General features: G+C 40.8%; 1 protein-coding gene across 4 annotated transcripts in view; it reads right to left on the bottom strand.

The window, feature by feature from the left end:
- The window catches only part of APC (APC regulator of WNT signaling pathway), a 90,626-nt gene that overhangs the window by 56,701 nt on the left and 18,195 nt on the right, over window positions 1–15,730 (bottom strand). For 2 of the 4 annotated variants that reach the window (XM_083818928.1, XM_083818930.1), the window contains exons 1-2: window positions 14,559–14,694; window positions 3,178–3,330 (exon numbers count right to left, since the gene is read on the bottom strand). In XM_083818928.1, coding sequence (XP_083675054.1) covers window positions 3,178–3,312 — 135 coding nt within the window. In that variant the 5' untranslated portion in view covers window positions 3,313–3,330; window positions 14,559–14,694. Of the gene's footprint in view, window positions 1–3,177; window positions 3,331–14,558; window positions 14,695–15,730 lie in introns of those variants that run through there. The other 2 variants (XM_083818929.1, XM_083818927.1) reach the window with 1 other exon arrangement.

Genomic DNA, 15,730 nt, shown 5'->3' with positions numbered 1-15,730 from the left:
AAGAATATTACAGGTTTTGAGCTCAAATTTGCTAGTCCATTTTTTCCTAAATTTGTCCACAGTCTGTGTTTTATGTGGTTATGCTTACTATCTACACCTACACACTTAAACATAAAAGAACAGTTTATGGTCCAACATCATTAATTCATTGACCATCAAACAGCATTATTTGTTTATTTAGAGAGAACATTTTATCACACAGAACTGCTGTATTTCATCTGACAGTAAGCGAACAGTAACGACAGAATTTCCCAAGTTAGTCATAATACTCTGAGGGATTTCTTTTGTTTGAACAGTTAATCTCTAAGACAACACAAAATAAAGAACAAAGTATACACTGTTTTATAAATCATTTTGGCACCCAGATAGCATTCATCTTTTTGTTTACCCCTCAAGTTCTTTTTTGGTCAGCAAAGAACAGTTTTCCCTTATAATTATGAAATTTAGCTTTAAAAATGAAGCATTCAGATGCAGACGTTGTTCTAATACAGGACAGATGCATTTATTGTAAACTACTGCTGAAAGATGAGCTCATGTTAAGCTTTTAATTCCAGTATGATTATCTTACATTTCTGAAATGGAGAGATTATAAAAATGAGGTATACTTGCACAACATTTTAACACTACTACTTTCAAAATCAATTTCTTTAAAGATATTGAATGTTGTCTTTAAAATGCTCCTCCCAATGATTGCCTTCCATGACTGATTAAAGAATATAAGGCAGAATAGGCAAACATACTAGCACAGTCTGAAGAAATACTACAAAATATTTCTACAGATCAAAATGAATGGTGTAACAACGACAACACTGCTGCACATAATGTCATGGAACCACAACTCATCTGCCCCACTACCACTCCCTTTATCCCTTTCATGTTTGGGACTGCACTTCGCAGGAGGAGTGGCTACAGCTCTACAGTGCTTATGTGCCATCCCAAAGGACTAGAGTTTGAAAGTATTTGGAGTTTAACTACTTATATGGTAGCCCAGAGGCTTTCTATCTACACTTCCCTGTTTCTTCTAATTACTTTTCTTGCAATTATCCCTAATCATGGCACTGGAACCATATAAACCATGAATAAAGCAGCTTCTTTCAGTGGTACAAAGCCACTATGTACTTTCTCTGAAAACGTACAATACTAAAATTGTCTCCCGACTGAACAGAATCCTGCAGGATCCCCATCAAACTTTTTCACCCACACGCTCCAGTACCTAAGATGATTCCCATAATATCCTTTACATTCAACATAAGGAAGACAAAGCAAGGTTTCAATCCTTTTCAAATATGTCTGAAACAAACAAGAGAAAGAAATGGCATCTTGCTTCGGGTCCAGAAGCAAACACTCATGAGGACCAGATATGCCCGGGATCTTCTGATAGAATATGGGGAAAAAAAAGTCAGATTAGTCTAAACAACCTCCTTCCTCCAAAATGAAAAGAAACCCTGAGCTTGACACTTGAGTTGGAGGTGTTTTAGGATAAATTCCTCATATCCAGTTTGTCATTTAAGGAGAGAAAATATGAGGTACCTACTTGGAATACAAGCATAAACACTTTTCTGTAGAGTGTGATAGAACCGCTTTCAGTTTGGTGATCCACGAGATTTTAAGTAAGGGAATAAGGCTGTCCCACATCCCGAATTAATGCCCTAGAGGCATTAATGCCTGTCTCTATGTCACTGGAAATTTATCTACACACACACACAAAAAGAGCTGTATGGGAACAAGCAAGGGAAAAAAGGTATTTTTGTTTTTGCCTTTTCAAAACTGTGAAGATCATTTATCCCATTCTTCACTCCCTGCAGTAAAGGAAATTTTAGACAGCAGTGACAGAGAGAGATGGGAAGTTACTGATAGCTTTGTTATAATATTATCTTAAGAAAAACAGTGTAAGTAACAGATCTAGCTTTCAGATAGAGAATTAAGCAAGCAAACAGTTCTTTTTCACAGTTGCTAATACCAAATACAGTTTCAGGTAGCCGGTGTGTTACAGACTATTACTTCATCTCAGTTTAGGTAGAAGAGAGATTTGCATTTTACCCTGCAACGTAAGGTTTAAATATAACCGAAAAAATTGTAGTTCTTTTTAAGTGTTGTAATTTCTAATGACAATGATTCAGAATTTAAAAAAATCCTTCTGACAGAGAATATAGGTCATTCCACATGCTGGAGGAAAGGAAAGTTCAATTAAAAGTATTTTTTTTTTAATTGCTATAGTAATCAGATTACAGTATTAAAAAATAAAGATCAGCTAAAGGTAACAGTAAGTCAATGATACGAAGATGGGAATGCAAGGAGATAGACACTACTGTCCACAAATGTTGTTTAATATTTAGAGCTAGCCTATGCTATGCAGTAGCATTTGCAGAGATAACAGTATTAACTTTGGTACCAAAAGTGCTCTGGTTCTGCTGGCTGTTAGCAAAAAGAAGCAAGATTTGTCAGCTCAAGAAGGGCACCCTATTAATGCTGCTAGAATGTTTCTGAAGTTCTGCCTTCTTCAGGGTCATTGTCACACAGATGCAGCTGTTATATATCTTCCAGTTTATCAAAATCAGTCTAAAATCCATTTTCGCCTAGTGTTTTGTCCTGGATAGGTCACTCTGAAAGCCTACACCTAGACATAAGAAATTATTAGATAGATAGATGTGGATGAAATTATTGTATGAATTATTTGGATGAAATTATTGTATGAATTTAGGCCTTGGGAGAGGCTTCTGGTCTTATTTTAAAATGAACTTTTTTTGGGGGGATGCTATATATTGTAACTCTAATAAACCCCAAAATTATTAAACTTACCTTAAAACACTGATAGTCTCCAGCCTCTCCCATGACTTTCTGCTGGCAAGTACGGCAGTGGTAAAATGGTAATACTTAATTATGATACACCATGAAAAAAGCTAGAACGCTTGAAGGAGCTTCTAAAAACAGTTTTGAAATATTTTGATTTCCAAATTAAAAAAAAAACACAACAAAAAACAGTACATTTTATTAAGTAAATTTGATTAATTAAGTAAATTTGATTCCCTTACACGGCCTGTAAATGAAGTCTTATAGGAATCTTGAAGCACACTGAAATTGTTGAACTACCACCAGTCCATTGAAACACACACAATCAAACACAAAAGGCATCAACAGAAACAATAATTCACAAAGGATAGATAGCACTTGCAATACCTTCATGTTAGATGCCTCAGTTTCCAGTTTTGTTAGGTGATTTGAGTTGTCCTCTAGCTCCTGTCGAAGGTTGGAGTTCTCCATTTTTAATGCCTCAACTTGTTTTAACAACTGATCATAGGAAGCTGCTGCCATCCTGGGCTACCCTCAGCCCTAAAAAATAAGAGAAGATACTAAACACGAGCATTTTAACAAAGCAAACAAAAAACCCAGATTTATCTAACTGTAAAATTTTCTCGGTCCCACTTACCACTGAACTTTCTAAACATTTAATTTAAACCCATTAAACAAAACTGTCCGTGCCTAAAACGAATGCCAGTTCAAAGGCTTTTTCCAACGGGCTTCCCTTTGATACACATGATTAAGCTTATGAAGGTAGTTCACTAATGACTGCATTAGGTATAAGGGAAACCCAGAACACATGAAGGAAAATCACAGCATCATGTAATAACATTCCTTTTATTGGCACTTCAATTCTAGCAATAAAAAACTATAGAGATAATAGACCATATTTAATCATTTATATATAACCAACTAGCACTGCCAAACATATCTAGAAGATGCCGCCTACCTACAGGTTTTATGAAACAAAAGGTGGTCAGTCCAGTGGCTCAAGATTCCTTAGAACAGACCAGATTAATGGAGATGTTGTGTGAAAAGAGAACTGTAAATACTGACAAATTTTAACAGAATAAAAGCATAAATGTGCTAGTAATGGAGTGTTTTGTTAAAAAAAAAGAAAAAACAACTCCAAGCAATGAAGATTAAAGGAAATATTCATGCAATATAAACCCAAGAAGTGGTCATATTGCACAGCAGAAAAGTTACGGCAAGAGGTTAGGAAAGTTACGGCACAAACCATGCTGTTTTTACAGTGATTGTGCTAATAGGTCATACATGCCTTTTCAAAAGGCGTTATTCTGGTTAGTATCGTAACAGAGTCTTAAGTCAAAATTACTCAGCTGTTACAAAGGAGAAAAAACTAAATGATAAAAATTCAAATTGTTTCCCACTTTTCAAATACCAAAAAAGTGAAGTTCTTCCCCTAACAAACAATATAACTAAACATGGCTAACCATGATCAAAGCTCTTTACAGCTAAAATGATCAATTTCTTATTCATCAGAATAACAAGAAGCCCACCACTTCATGTAAGTACAAGTTACCCTTCTAACATCATAGTGAGAATTTCCTAGGTACAGGATGTTAAACCCAAAAGAGAAAAACATAACTTCACAGGACAGGATTCCTTTTCATTGTTACTTCAATACTTTGGAAAACATGAAACAACTAAAACCTCCTATTCAGCAGTTTTTCTAAACTTCTGGAACATATTGCAAATACAGCTTGCAAGCTATCCTGAAAACTACACTAGCAAGCGAGCATTTTCTGTGTATACTCTCGTTAAGCCTTTGACATTCCTGCTTGTGTAACTCCTTATATAATCAAGTTTGCTCTTCCAGATAAATCTTAATTGAATTATCAAGTCAACTAAAAGGTAAGTAAAATTACCGTAAGAGGTTTCATTTAGTTCCCCAATATAAAATTTGAAAATTAATTTTTCTGAATTTAAACTGAATGAAATATAAGGAAGAATGTATACCATTGAAAACAGGAAAAATAACAAAAGCTGTAGTGTATTTGATATGACTAGCTTCTTTCTTTTTCAAGAAACAGATCTTCGTGTCCTAAACATCTGTCATCATTACAGAAAGGCCAAGGAAGAAGCCTACCATTTATGGAATTGTGATTTCCATGACACTATAAATAAGCTGAAGAAATTTTTTTTTTTTTTTTTTTTTTTTTACACAATTTGGTCATGCTTTAAGGGAGACCTGACTTCGAGAGAATTATTTCATGAATTCTGTGCTTTTACCACCAGTTTCACCTAAAAGGTGGAAAGCTGTTAAAGAGAGTTTTAATGAAAAAACAATGCCAGACTGCTTCTGTTCCACTTCATGGATGTATTTATTTAGTAACTACTATTTTTGCATTCTTATTAGTAAAACTAAAAGCTATAATTTATATTTCTTTTCAGAGCATAAAATGCAAGGACAATTCTGCACAAACCCGGGGAAAGGTAGATAGCTTGTAGATGTTTCCAATTCTAGTAGTTATAAAAATTAGCATTGTATTGTAACTGGGAGCCAGAGAACAGCAAGAAGCTCACTGCTGCTGGCTGGTAAGGCGCTGCAGGCCGCTGGCACAAATGTGAAATGCAGCAATGCCTGGCAGCTGCTCTGCACTACAGCGGCATTCACGTAACATTGCATGGTACTACAGGAATTTTAAAGAGAACCTCCCCTCCCCAAAAACAAAACAAAATCAAAAAAATCAACACAACATATGTTTTGGTAACATGACAAGGTTTTGGTCACAGAACAAGGCTTGGGGGAATACAGGGCTGAAGCCTGAATCCACTACCTGCATATCCCTGTGTTATTACTTGAAGCATTAGAGGAGAGGCGAAGGGCAGTACCTGGTGCTGGCACAGACACCACCACACAAGGGAAAGGCAGAGTTTCCACCTTGGTTCTGCAATCCCAGTGCCACACCACTCCAGCACTTGCTGCAGGGGTCCCTGCTACAAAAAACACCCTCCCTACACCACCCAAAAGGCTGCAACAGCATGGAAAGCTGGACCGAAAAACAGACTGCGGGCCATGTAGGCACTGCTTACAGTGACTCTTGACACTCCACTGGCTAAGGCACCTGGGCTTCCTTGGGGCACGCAGACATTTACTCACCTGTCCTGGTTCCAGTTAGGACAGAGTTAATTTTTCCTCATAGTAGCTGGTAGGGTGCTATGTTTTGGATTAGGATGAGAAGAGCGCTGATAACATGCTGATGTTTTAATTGTTGCAGAGCAGTGTTTACACCAGGCCAAGGACTTTTCGGCTTCTCGCTCTGTCCTGCCAGCGAGCAGGCTAGGGGTGCAGCAGGAGCTGGGAGGGGACAGACCCAGGACAGCTGACCCAAACTGGCCAAAGGGGTATTCCATACCATCTGATGTCATGCTAAACAATATACAGGGGTGGCTGGCCGGGGTGGGGGGCCGGCTGCTCGGGGATAGGCTGGGCATCGGTCAGCGGGTGGTGAGCAATTGCATTGTGCATCACTTGTTTTCTTACACATTATTATTATTAATACTATTATCATTATCACTATTATTATTATTGTTATTATTATATTCCTGTCTTAATAAACTGTCTTTATCTCAACTCACCGGCTTCACTTTCCCGTTTCTCTCCCCCATCCCAGAGAGGGAGGGGGGAGGGTGAGCGAACTGCTGTGTGGTGTTTAGCTGCCAGCCGGGTTAAACCACAACATCACCTCCCCACCCCTCCAAGGTATTTTTTTTTCCTGCCTGTAAAGGGCAGACTACCAAAATGTTTGAGGGGAACAGCAAACTACTTTTTAGAAGTAATACATCTGGCCTACTCTGACTGCACCAAAGCATTTGACACGGTGCCACATGTAAAATCAGATGACGTTATGAGCAGAAAGATTGTATGCAGATAAGGAATAAGTCAAAGACAAGATGATACTGGGCAGCGCTCAAAGCCAAGCTGATGGGCTGGAGCCAGGTCACCAGTGAATTTCCACCAAAAGCAGTCTGTGACGGGTACTTGTAGATGTTTGGCTTTTAAACCTAGGCACCAGGAATGGCTGGGTGGCAGCAAACTTGCTGCCATGAATTCCAGAATCTTCATGAGGTCAGAGGGCTACATATAATACATAAAGAATGTGAGGACCTGTGCAGTATGAAGGGGGTGAAATTGTGAGCTGGAATCCTGTCACTTGGAAGCAAGCAGTGAGTGGGGAGCAGTCACGTGAACCTCGCAGCAGTCAGGTTACTGTATGCCAGAGCACTACCAACATGACCCTGACACCTGGAAAGCAATCATGACCCCTGGAGTTATCAGGCCATTTTACAAGGTACAGGTAAGAAAAGTGAATTCAACTGGGTGCAGAGAAAGATGCTAAATGATCAGGGGACTGCAGAGTCTCTCATGAGAAGAGACTTGATGGGCAAACCTTTCTTCTTCAGCAAGTACAGCTGTAATCACATGGCTACGCTTTATTATCAGGGAGGGGAAAACGCTCAAGGAGGAGAAAAATATTTATGTTAAACAATACTGACACAGAAGAAACAGCTATAAATTGGTCATTAATCAACGTAGACCGTGAGCTACCATTAGAAGTTGTAAATTCAGCAACATCTTTGCCTAGCTCACTGCACAGGAAGGAATGGTACTCAGCAATTCAGAAATCCAGTCTTGTATTCCTAAACTTTATCACAAAACACTATACTTTTATTCATCTCTCCTACGTACTGTACTTTTTTTTCCCTGTATCTTCAATCCATCTGTATCTTTTTCTCCTACATTCATTCTTTCAGCACCTTTTGAAATAATGAAATGTGAAGACATTTCACCAAGGACTTCATTATTTCATTTTAAAATGGAGGAAACTGACAGGTAATGCATGACCACAAACACCCAGGCTTTCTGATGCTGAACACCAGACTTCTCTCAGGCAGACTGAAATCACAAGGCTCAGTGAGACACAAGCTGTCCCATGGACATTCAGTTAACACCCCAAAACTGAAGCCATTTAACAGTCATTCTGAACATTCACTTACACTGCCTCCTAAGAACATGGTATAAAGAAGGACACACCCCAAGATCTGCCTGTCTTCCAGAAATAGCTGTCTCCCACAGCCTCAAACTAGATGCATCACATCAGAGTTCAGCTGCAGATACCAATTCTTGGATTTATGCTCCAAATAAATTGAGTACAAAAAAAAATTTAAAACACAAAATTGGTGGCAGCAGTAGAAATGAGCAGTATCACTTTACTCCATCCTAGTAATTTCTTAGTAATTGAAACACTTGCCATGAGGGAAGAACGAGAGCCCTCTGCAGAGAGGACTCACAGTCACATACGCTGTTTTTCATGGTAGAGACCACATTACCAGCACATGGTAAAGCATGAATGGTAAAGCTTGGCCCATCATCCTGAAGTTTGTCCATTGCACACATACACAGAAACACATTCAAGGCTCTTGGGGCCAGGATCAGAAGAACCAAGACTAAATGACTCTCTGCTCCACATACAAAGCCACCACCCTGTGAAGGGGAAGGGAGTGGGAAGAATTCTGCGCTCCAATGCCAGTTCCACACTTACTTTATTCATCCTAAAGGAAAATGCATGACACCTGGAGCACGACCCACCCTTGGGAAGTTCACTATTACGCTTCGGAGTCAAAGTCCCTTTTGCACTCTGTCTTCTTTGCAGAGGGGTCATGACTTGAATGGAATCATGGAGACACCCCTTTTTCTAGATTTACTCCAGGAAACAACCCTCCTGGGATACAGGAACTTTGATATTAACTCCCTTGATATAAGAAGCACCTAAAATCTAGGTCTCCTAGGCGCCTTACCCATATTCTCAGCTTCAAGAGGTTTCTTCTCCATCCCTTATCAAAGTAAGGTGAAATTATGACAACAAATTTCATGCTGTACTGAATCAGCAGTTCGCGTGAATATACACAAAGAAGAATTTCAAGCTAGATATAACTCTTTCACACTCTATAACCAAAATTAATGAGAAGCCTACATTTATGCAAATGTACTGTTAAGATTTAGATATGCATTTTCCCACATTAATAAAAACTGCACAAGTAACAGCTGCCCAGGAACTGGGAGTTTAGATATGCTCTTTTTAGTCTCAAATCCCAGGCAGGCAAAAAAAAACAAAAACAAAACAATAACAACAGTATCTTCTCAGCACTTACAATTTCTTATTGATCAGAGCATTTCTTTTTTTCTTTGAAATTGATGAGCACATGTACTCAAGAGCCCTGAAGTTCTACTTAAGAACCCCAAGCTCAATAATTTGTGATACAATAATCAAATATTCTTACGAAAATATTTCAGACTCCCATTACTGTTTTTTAATCCATAAAAAAATGTAATTATTAGCATATCATAGTTTTTTATAAAACAACTTCTGTACAACAAATTTGTCTTAAGTCTTTTCAGAAGAGGCTAAAGAATAATCTGAAACATAAAACCCTACCATGAACATTTTCAACAACAGAGAACTTTTATTGCCTGTACGTAAGGCTAGGTAATATTTTTCCCTACAACCTATTTATTTCGATTAAAAATTTTTCAATAGAATTATTATTCTGGGACCTACGTGAGCTGCCTGAGGGTGATATATAGATACATATATACTTATATATAACTATTATTAACAGTTAAGTTGTGCAGCTACAAAAATCAGTGGCAAAAAACTAAACTATTTTCTTCAAAAAGGTCAATCAAACAACACTAATGTCAACCATGGCTCCAGGTAATTTGATTACAGATTACAAACTTTGTTGAAAGTAGCAAAAGAGATGTTTGTTCAACTCTCTAAAAAGCAAACAAAATTTAACGTTTTATTACCATCACTAATGTTTTATTACCACTGGTAAGCAGATGTGCTTCTGTACACTGTAATTGGAGATTTTTCAGAATGTAGTTTATCTTAAGGTAACAATTTGTAATCATTGCAACTAAAATTGATAAATATCTAGATTATAATTTAGTACAGTTGGAAAAGACTATCAACTTCGATCTCTTTCTATACCCACAAGCGTTACCCAGTTGTCCCGTGCTGAGCTCTGTATCTTGTCCTTACCATTCTTTACCATTCTGTCATTTTTCAGTCATTCATTCACAGCTGGCTACAGGTGGAATTGTTTCTTCGTGGGCTTATCACACCGAATTCAGGAAAAAAATTACAGTCATTTCTGCATATCTGAGATTTTTCCAATTAGTTTAGCTTAAACACACTTCAAAACACATTTTGCAAAGTGCCAAGTCTAAGGGTTCTGACTTGGAGGAGACTAGGGCTAACACTGGCATGGCTGTAAGGGTGCCAGCCCCAGCTGTCTGCCCTTCCCATCTCCACAAGGTTCCCACCCAAGGATGAGAGAAGGGCTCAGCTGCTCATGCAGCAGCTGCTAAACCACTGCAGATTACTGCCTGACTACCAAGGTAGTCTGAAATAGGTGTCGGTTTAATTTAATATGCTGGGCCATTAACCACAATGGTTCAGCAGCTGTTACACAACTCTTCCCGAAAGACTGGCAAGGCTGACAGACAGAAACAAAAATCCAGCACAGCTGTTCTAAGGTAAACCAGCCACCCTTACTAATCTCAGCCTTAGGTTTACCATTTTTATACAACTACATTTTTTAATATAAGCAAGTGAATAAAGCAATTTTTTGGCCATTCTTACTATGAACATATCAAGCCATGCTGATTTGCATTAATTCAATTTTTCTGTTGACTAAACCCTTCATTACGTTTTCCATTATTCTGTCTGAAGCTGGTCTTCAGGAAAATGGTTTATACGTAGTTATCTTTCTGCTAGTCCTTCTTTAACTCTGGCAAAGTACCAGCACTCTAGGTGCTGTGCTTAAGAATTTAATCAAAAATGACTATCACTAGGCCACAGATTGTCTTACCCAGTCCAGCTGGGGGCAAGTCTTCCAGACCTGGTAATTTAAAATGCTTATCTTTCATAGGTATTAACATTGTTCTTTTGTACTCACTGAAAAATACTGCATCGGCCTCAGGTCATAAGAGTCTTTTACCCTGATTCTTTCACACGCACAGAAATCAAACTTCTGCCTTCTCCAGCACCACGCTGATCAACTATACTATTTTTACCTTGTGGCAGACCTATGCTTTATTAAAATGCTCTTTTGGCCAGCACATTTCACTGTTTCTACCCCTACCTGCAGCAAAGAACAAACCCTAAATAAATCTTCCAGTCAGCAGCAGCCTGACAGGAGGGTATTGTGTTTGCTCTTTTATCATCTGCTCTAAGCGGGCAGGCAAACATAATGAGGAGACTGAAAAGACTCGATGGCTTTGGGTGTGGTTGAACAGAATTAAGAAAATACTCGGCAGAAAGTAAGAATTGCCATGAATGGAACAGCAGGTCTTGCACCTTCTGTTTTCATTCGTTCTGCATTTGCATGCTCAGGTCAGAGACATGCAGCAAAGAGTAGAAAAGAGTAGAAACTGTTCTTCACTTGTTCTTGAGCTTGCTTCGGCAGCAAGGACTTGGATATGAGAAAGTGGCTGCAAATAACGTAACTCTTTTTAACAAATTTCAAATAACTGAAATTGAGAACCAACAACAAATTATACCAAATGATAATCTCTAGAGTAGGTACTCTGAGTTCCTGTGTTTTTTTCTGGCCGTTGTAGAAGAAACAAGATCCAGATGAAAAGCGATTCTCAGTTATCCTAACACAATGTGTGAAATCCCTTGGAAAGTAAGCCATGCTCAACTTTCTCTTCCTAACCTCACCTGCACCAAGACGATTTTCTTCTTAGTTCTTCTATCTACATCTGCACACAGATTATCTTTGTGGGCAGTAGAACAAAACACTTAAGTGTTAGTATACCTGACCTTCTTAAATCCTTCTGACTGCGGGATAGGGTGAAGGTTTTTTTTGTTGTTGCTGTTGTTGTTTTTATTCTTCCCCAAATTAATATGCAATTTGGCAAGACGTATTGATCCACTGTCATATTTTCTGGACAATGTTCCTTAAGATCAATAACACAGGTAAGTATGCTACAAAATCTGTACTGCACCGCATCTTCAAATATAGCAGGAGCTTTATCATGCACAAAAGTCAACCTGCTACACCTTCAAATGCAGGTAGTACAGAATGCTGTACGTTTTGCCCTAGCAATGACAGTCTTCATAGCTCACGCTCTCAGCCTGTACTCACAAATGATCATAAGCAGATGCATCATCTGTTCTTCCTAATCAAAACAAAAACATAGCTTGGCTGATGAAGGTGCCAAAATAAGAAGTGATCCATGCTCTCTGCATTCTTCAAAAGACCATGAGGAAGGAGAGAAGGAAGATGGTGGTTTGATTGGAAACCATGATCTGCCTTCCTTGTTACAGGTCTAGTTTAATGGCAGTTGTGTGTGTGTTAAATAGAGATGACTTCACCTTTAGGATTTTACTAAAAAACACTAATAAAAAAATCATATTAGTACAACCAGAGGGAAATCCAGAAATCATATGTTTCAGGCTATAGACAGTCATGTTCAGCTTTCATTACATTCTCAAGACAAAAACCTCACTTATTCCTTTAGAATTCTGTGTTGGGAAGTTCCTTAGCTGGTTAGTCATGCTGCATTCAGAATACGACTGTGAAAATACAAAACATGATTTGCATTTAAATACTATATTGAACACAAAGCAGTCCAGACATCACTTGAATCATAACTTATATTGGACCAGGGATGATTCATGATCCTGAACACTCATTCTTCGGCATGATCATTTTTGCTGTTCATGGTGAATTGCGTATGCTCTCACTGCATATGACTTGCTGCTGCTTAGTTTTCATTTCTCATCATCTTTTAAGGATCCAATTCCAGAAAGTTTAAGCCATCAGAAAGCCTGAGGCAGGTCCTTGTTCTTTTTAATTTGTATTTTCAGTTAAAATAAATCAATAGTATGAAATAAATCAGCCTCAATTAAGAAAAAACAAAGATAATGAAAAAATATTATTTTAAATAGGTTATCAATCAGGGTCATCTTCAGGGTTCATTTTCAGCACTTTTTGAGAACAGAAGACTTTTTGTCTCACAGAAAATACATCAGCATGTGTCCACATGTCCTGTACGAATTTTGGAAAACAATCAGTGGAGACGTGCAGTGGTCTTCACCAAAAATAACTCAGTTACTGTGTATCACTAGCAGTATAGCCTGTTTTAAATAAGATTTCGTTATATTGATGCAAAAGTAATTAATAACATCTCATCAGCAAAAGCGTTTTACTAAGTTATGATAATACAGAAATCCAACATAAGAACTTGTAGACCAAAGGTAACCCAGTTTAGATATAAGCATTTCCAACATATGCTGCATACTATGGCAACATGCATCAGAACATGTATCATAACCCAGTATTTTGCACAAAAGTTTTGGCAAATATCATGATATGATCTGAAGGATGAACCTTATGAAAGTCTGCAGTCATGAATCATTTAAAATATACTTAAAAGTGATCTTTTATTCAAGCTGCCATTTTAAAGAGCATGACTACTCACAGGAAATACTGCACTTGTTATGCAAAACAACACAAAGACCATCTCTTCTGATGGTTCTTCTGAAGAAGTAAAGGAACAAACATCACCATAATAATTATCACAACTATTATTTTGCTTTTATCACCTTCCTTCTTTTCAGAAAAGAAAGTGGTCAAAGCACCTCTGCACCTATGGCATCTTCTAATATTTTAGCTATTGGAATGAACATTCAAAATATATAGGAGAAAAATCTAGAATCACCAACAGTAGCCAACTGCTAAGTCCTCACCTGATGTCCTAAAGTTTAACATAATCCATACCTCGCTGACAGATGGCAAACCTGTGATTCTAAAATTAGATCCAGGTCCAGGTACACAATGTTTTGAGGGGGTGTTTTAGTTAAAAAAAAAAAAAAGATTTAGCTTCATCAAACCTTTTTTGCACATCATTTAACAGGACTAAGAAAGTGGCAAAAATATTTTACCCGTTACTTGGAGCCTCCTCAAAAATACATAAGAGTCTGGTTCCAGGGAATGACTTCCAGTGCACACGCCTACGTGTTATTTTCAAGGAACTGTTATACTGACAACTATTTGGGAATCCTTAAACTCCACTGAAGGTAAAAGAAAAAAAAAGGGTGCATAATAGAGGCATAAGCACTAAGGACCAATTTGAACAGAATGAGTGTCACATGGAGAAAGGTATGTAGAAAATGAGATGAATCCATGTCGTATTATGTATATATGAGGAGCAACCTACTGCAAACGCTGCCCTACAAACCAAGCAGCCGCCCGTTCCCTGCTACACCTTTGCGAAGCATCCTTCAGGCAGGACCGCCCACAGCGAGCCGGCCTTCGCCAGTCCCTCGGAGGGAATTCCGCCCGACGACGGGCGCTCCCCGCAGCCGGGCACGCCGCACGCAGCCGCAGGGTGGGTTTAAGCCCCCGCTCGGCCGGCGGCCGGGCCCGGACAACGTGCCGGCAGAGGCGCCCCGCGGCCGCAGCCGCCGTGGCTGCGCGGAGGGCGCGTGGTGCGGCGGTGACCCAGTTCCCGGCGGCGCTCTACGCGGGGTGCCCGCACACCGCCTCCCTCCCTCCTCCTCTCCCTCCCTGCCCGCTGCGGCAGCGCAACCAACAAAGCGGTGCCGTGCCGGCTGCTCGCTGCCGCCCGCCACAAAGCCGCTTTCTTCTCGCCGCCCGCCGCCGCCCTGTCACGGCCCGGCCCGGCCCGGGCCCCGGCCCGCCCGCCGCGCACTCACCCCATGGCCGCGGTCCCTCCATGCCGCCGCCGCCGCCAGGCCCGGCCCGGCCCGGCCGCTCCGCCCGCGCACCCCGCCCGCCGCTGACACGGCCGCGGCGCCGCCGGCACAGCCCGGCCCCGGCGCTGGCCCCGCCCCGCCGGTCACGTGCGGCCCGGCGCGGCCGCGCAGCCAATGGGCGCGGAGGCCCCGCCCCCCGCCGGGAGCCGCGCAGGGTGGGGCGTCCCCGCGCCACGCCGCGCCCCCGCGCCGGGAGCGGCCCCGTCCCCGCATGCGCTGCGGCACAGCCCGGGCGAGGCGGGGCGGCGGGCAGCTGCGCTGGGCACTGCCGACGGCATTCCCCCTCACCTTGTCAGTATCCGACTGAGCAAAGCGTCGCTCTCCGTCTTTTTATAAGCCCCCTTCAAGTACTGGAAGGCCGCAATGAGGTCACCCCGGAGCCTTCTCTCCTCCAGGCTGAACAGCCCCAGCTCTCTCAGCCTTTCTTCACAGGAGAGGCGCTCCAGCCCCTTGGTCATCCTTGTGGCCCTCCTCTGGACCCGCTCCAACAGCCCCACATCCTCCTTGTGCTGGGGGCCCCAGACCTGGACGCAGCACTCCTGGTGGGGCCTCGCAAAGTCAGAGCAGAGGGGCACAATCACCTCCCTCCACCTGCTGGCCACTCCTCTGTTGGTGCAGCCCAGGATGCAGTTGGCCTTCTGGGCTGCATCCCTAGAAGACCACACTCCACCCTCAGGAAAGATGCTCTTTACCAAGTAACTTTTCATCAAATGTCTTCAGGATTAAGGAGACTGTGTGACATTATGTGCAACCTTCAACAGGGTATCACAAAAAACCTCTAGGACCTCAACAGTATGCCTAGTTATAAGTGTTCCCACACTTGAGTTTGTGATAAAGCATTTTAAACAAAGTTAACTGGAACAGTACACAAAGATGTTTCGGGCCACATTTTTGGGGTAATTAATAGAAGCTTTGTAACAACAGCAACATCAACGTCAACAATTGACATCCTTCTGGTCTTTATCTTTGATCAGTTTCTTCTTGAACCTAGACATACGGAGACTGAGCTAACAATCCCTCAGGCTGTAACAAATTATCGTATTACTCTTAACAGGTTTAAAAAGTTATACTCTAGGCAGGCATTAGATCTAAAAGTCAACTTACTTTGATAT

Source organism: Anser anser, assembly GCF_964211835.1.
Source record: "Anser anser genome assembly, chromosome: Z".
NCBI classification, from domain to species: Eukaryota; Metazoa; Chordata; class Aves; order Anseriformes; family Anatidae; genus Anser; species Anser anser.
Note: the sequence above shows the minus strand (reverse complement) of the source record. Positions and strands in the feature narration are given on the sequence as shown.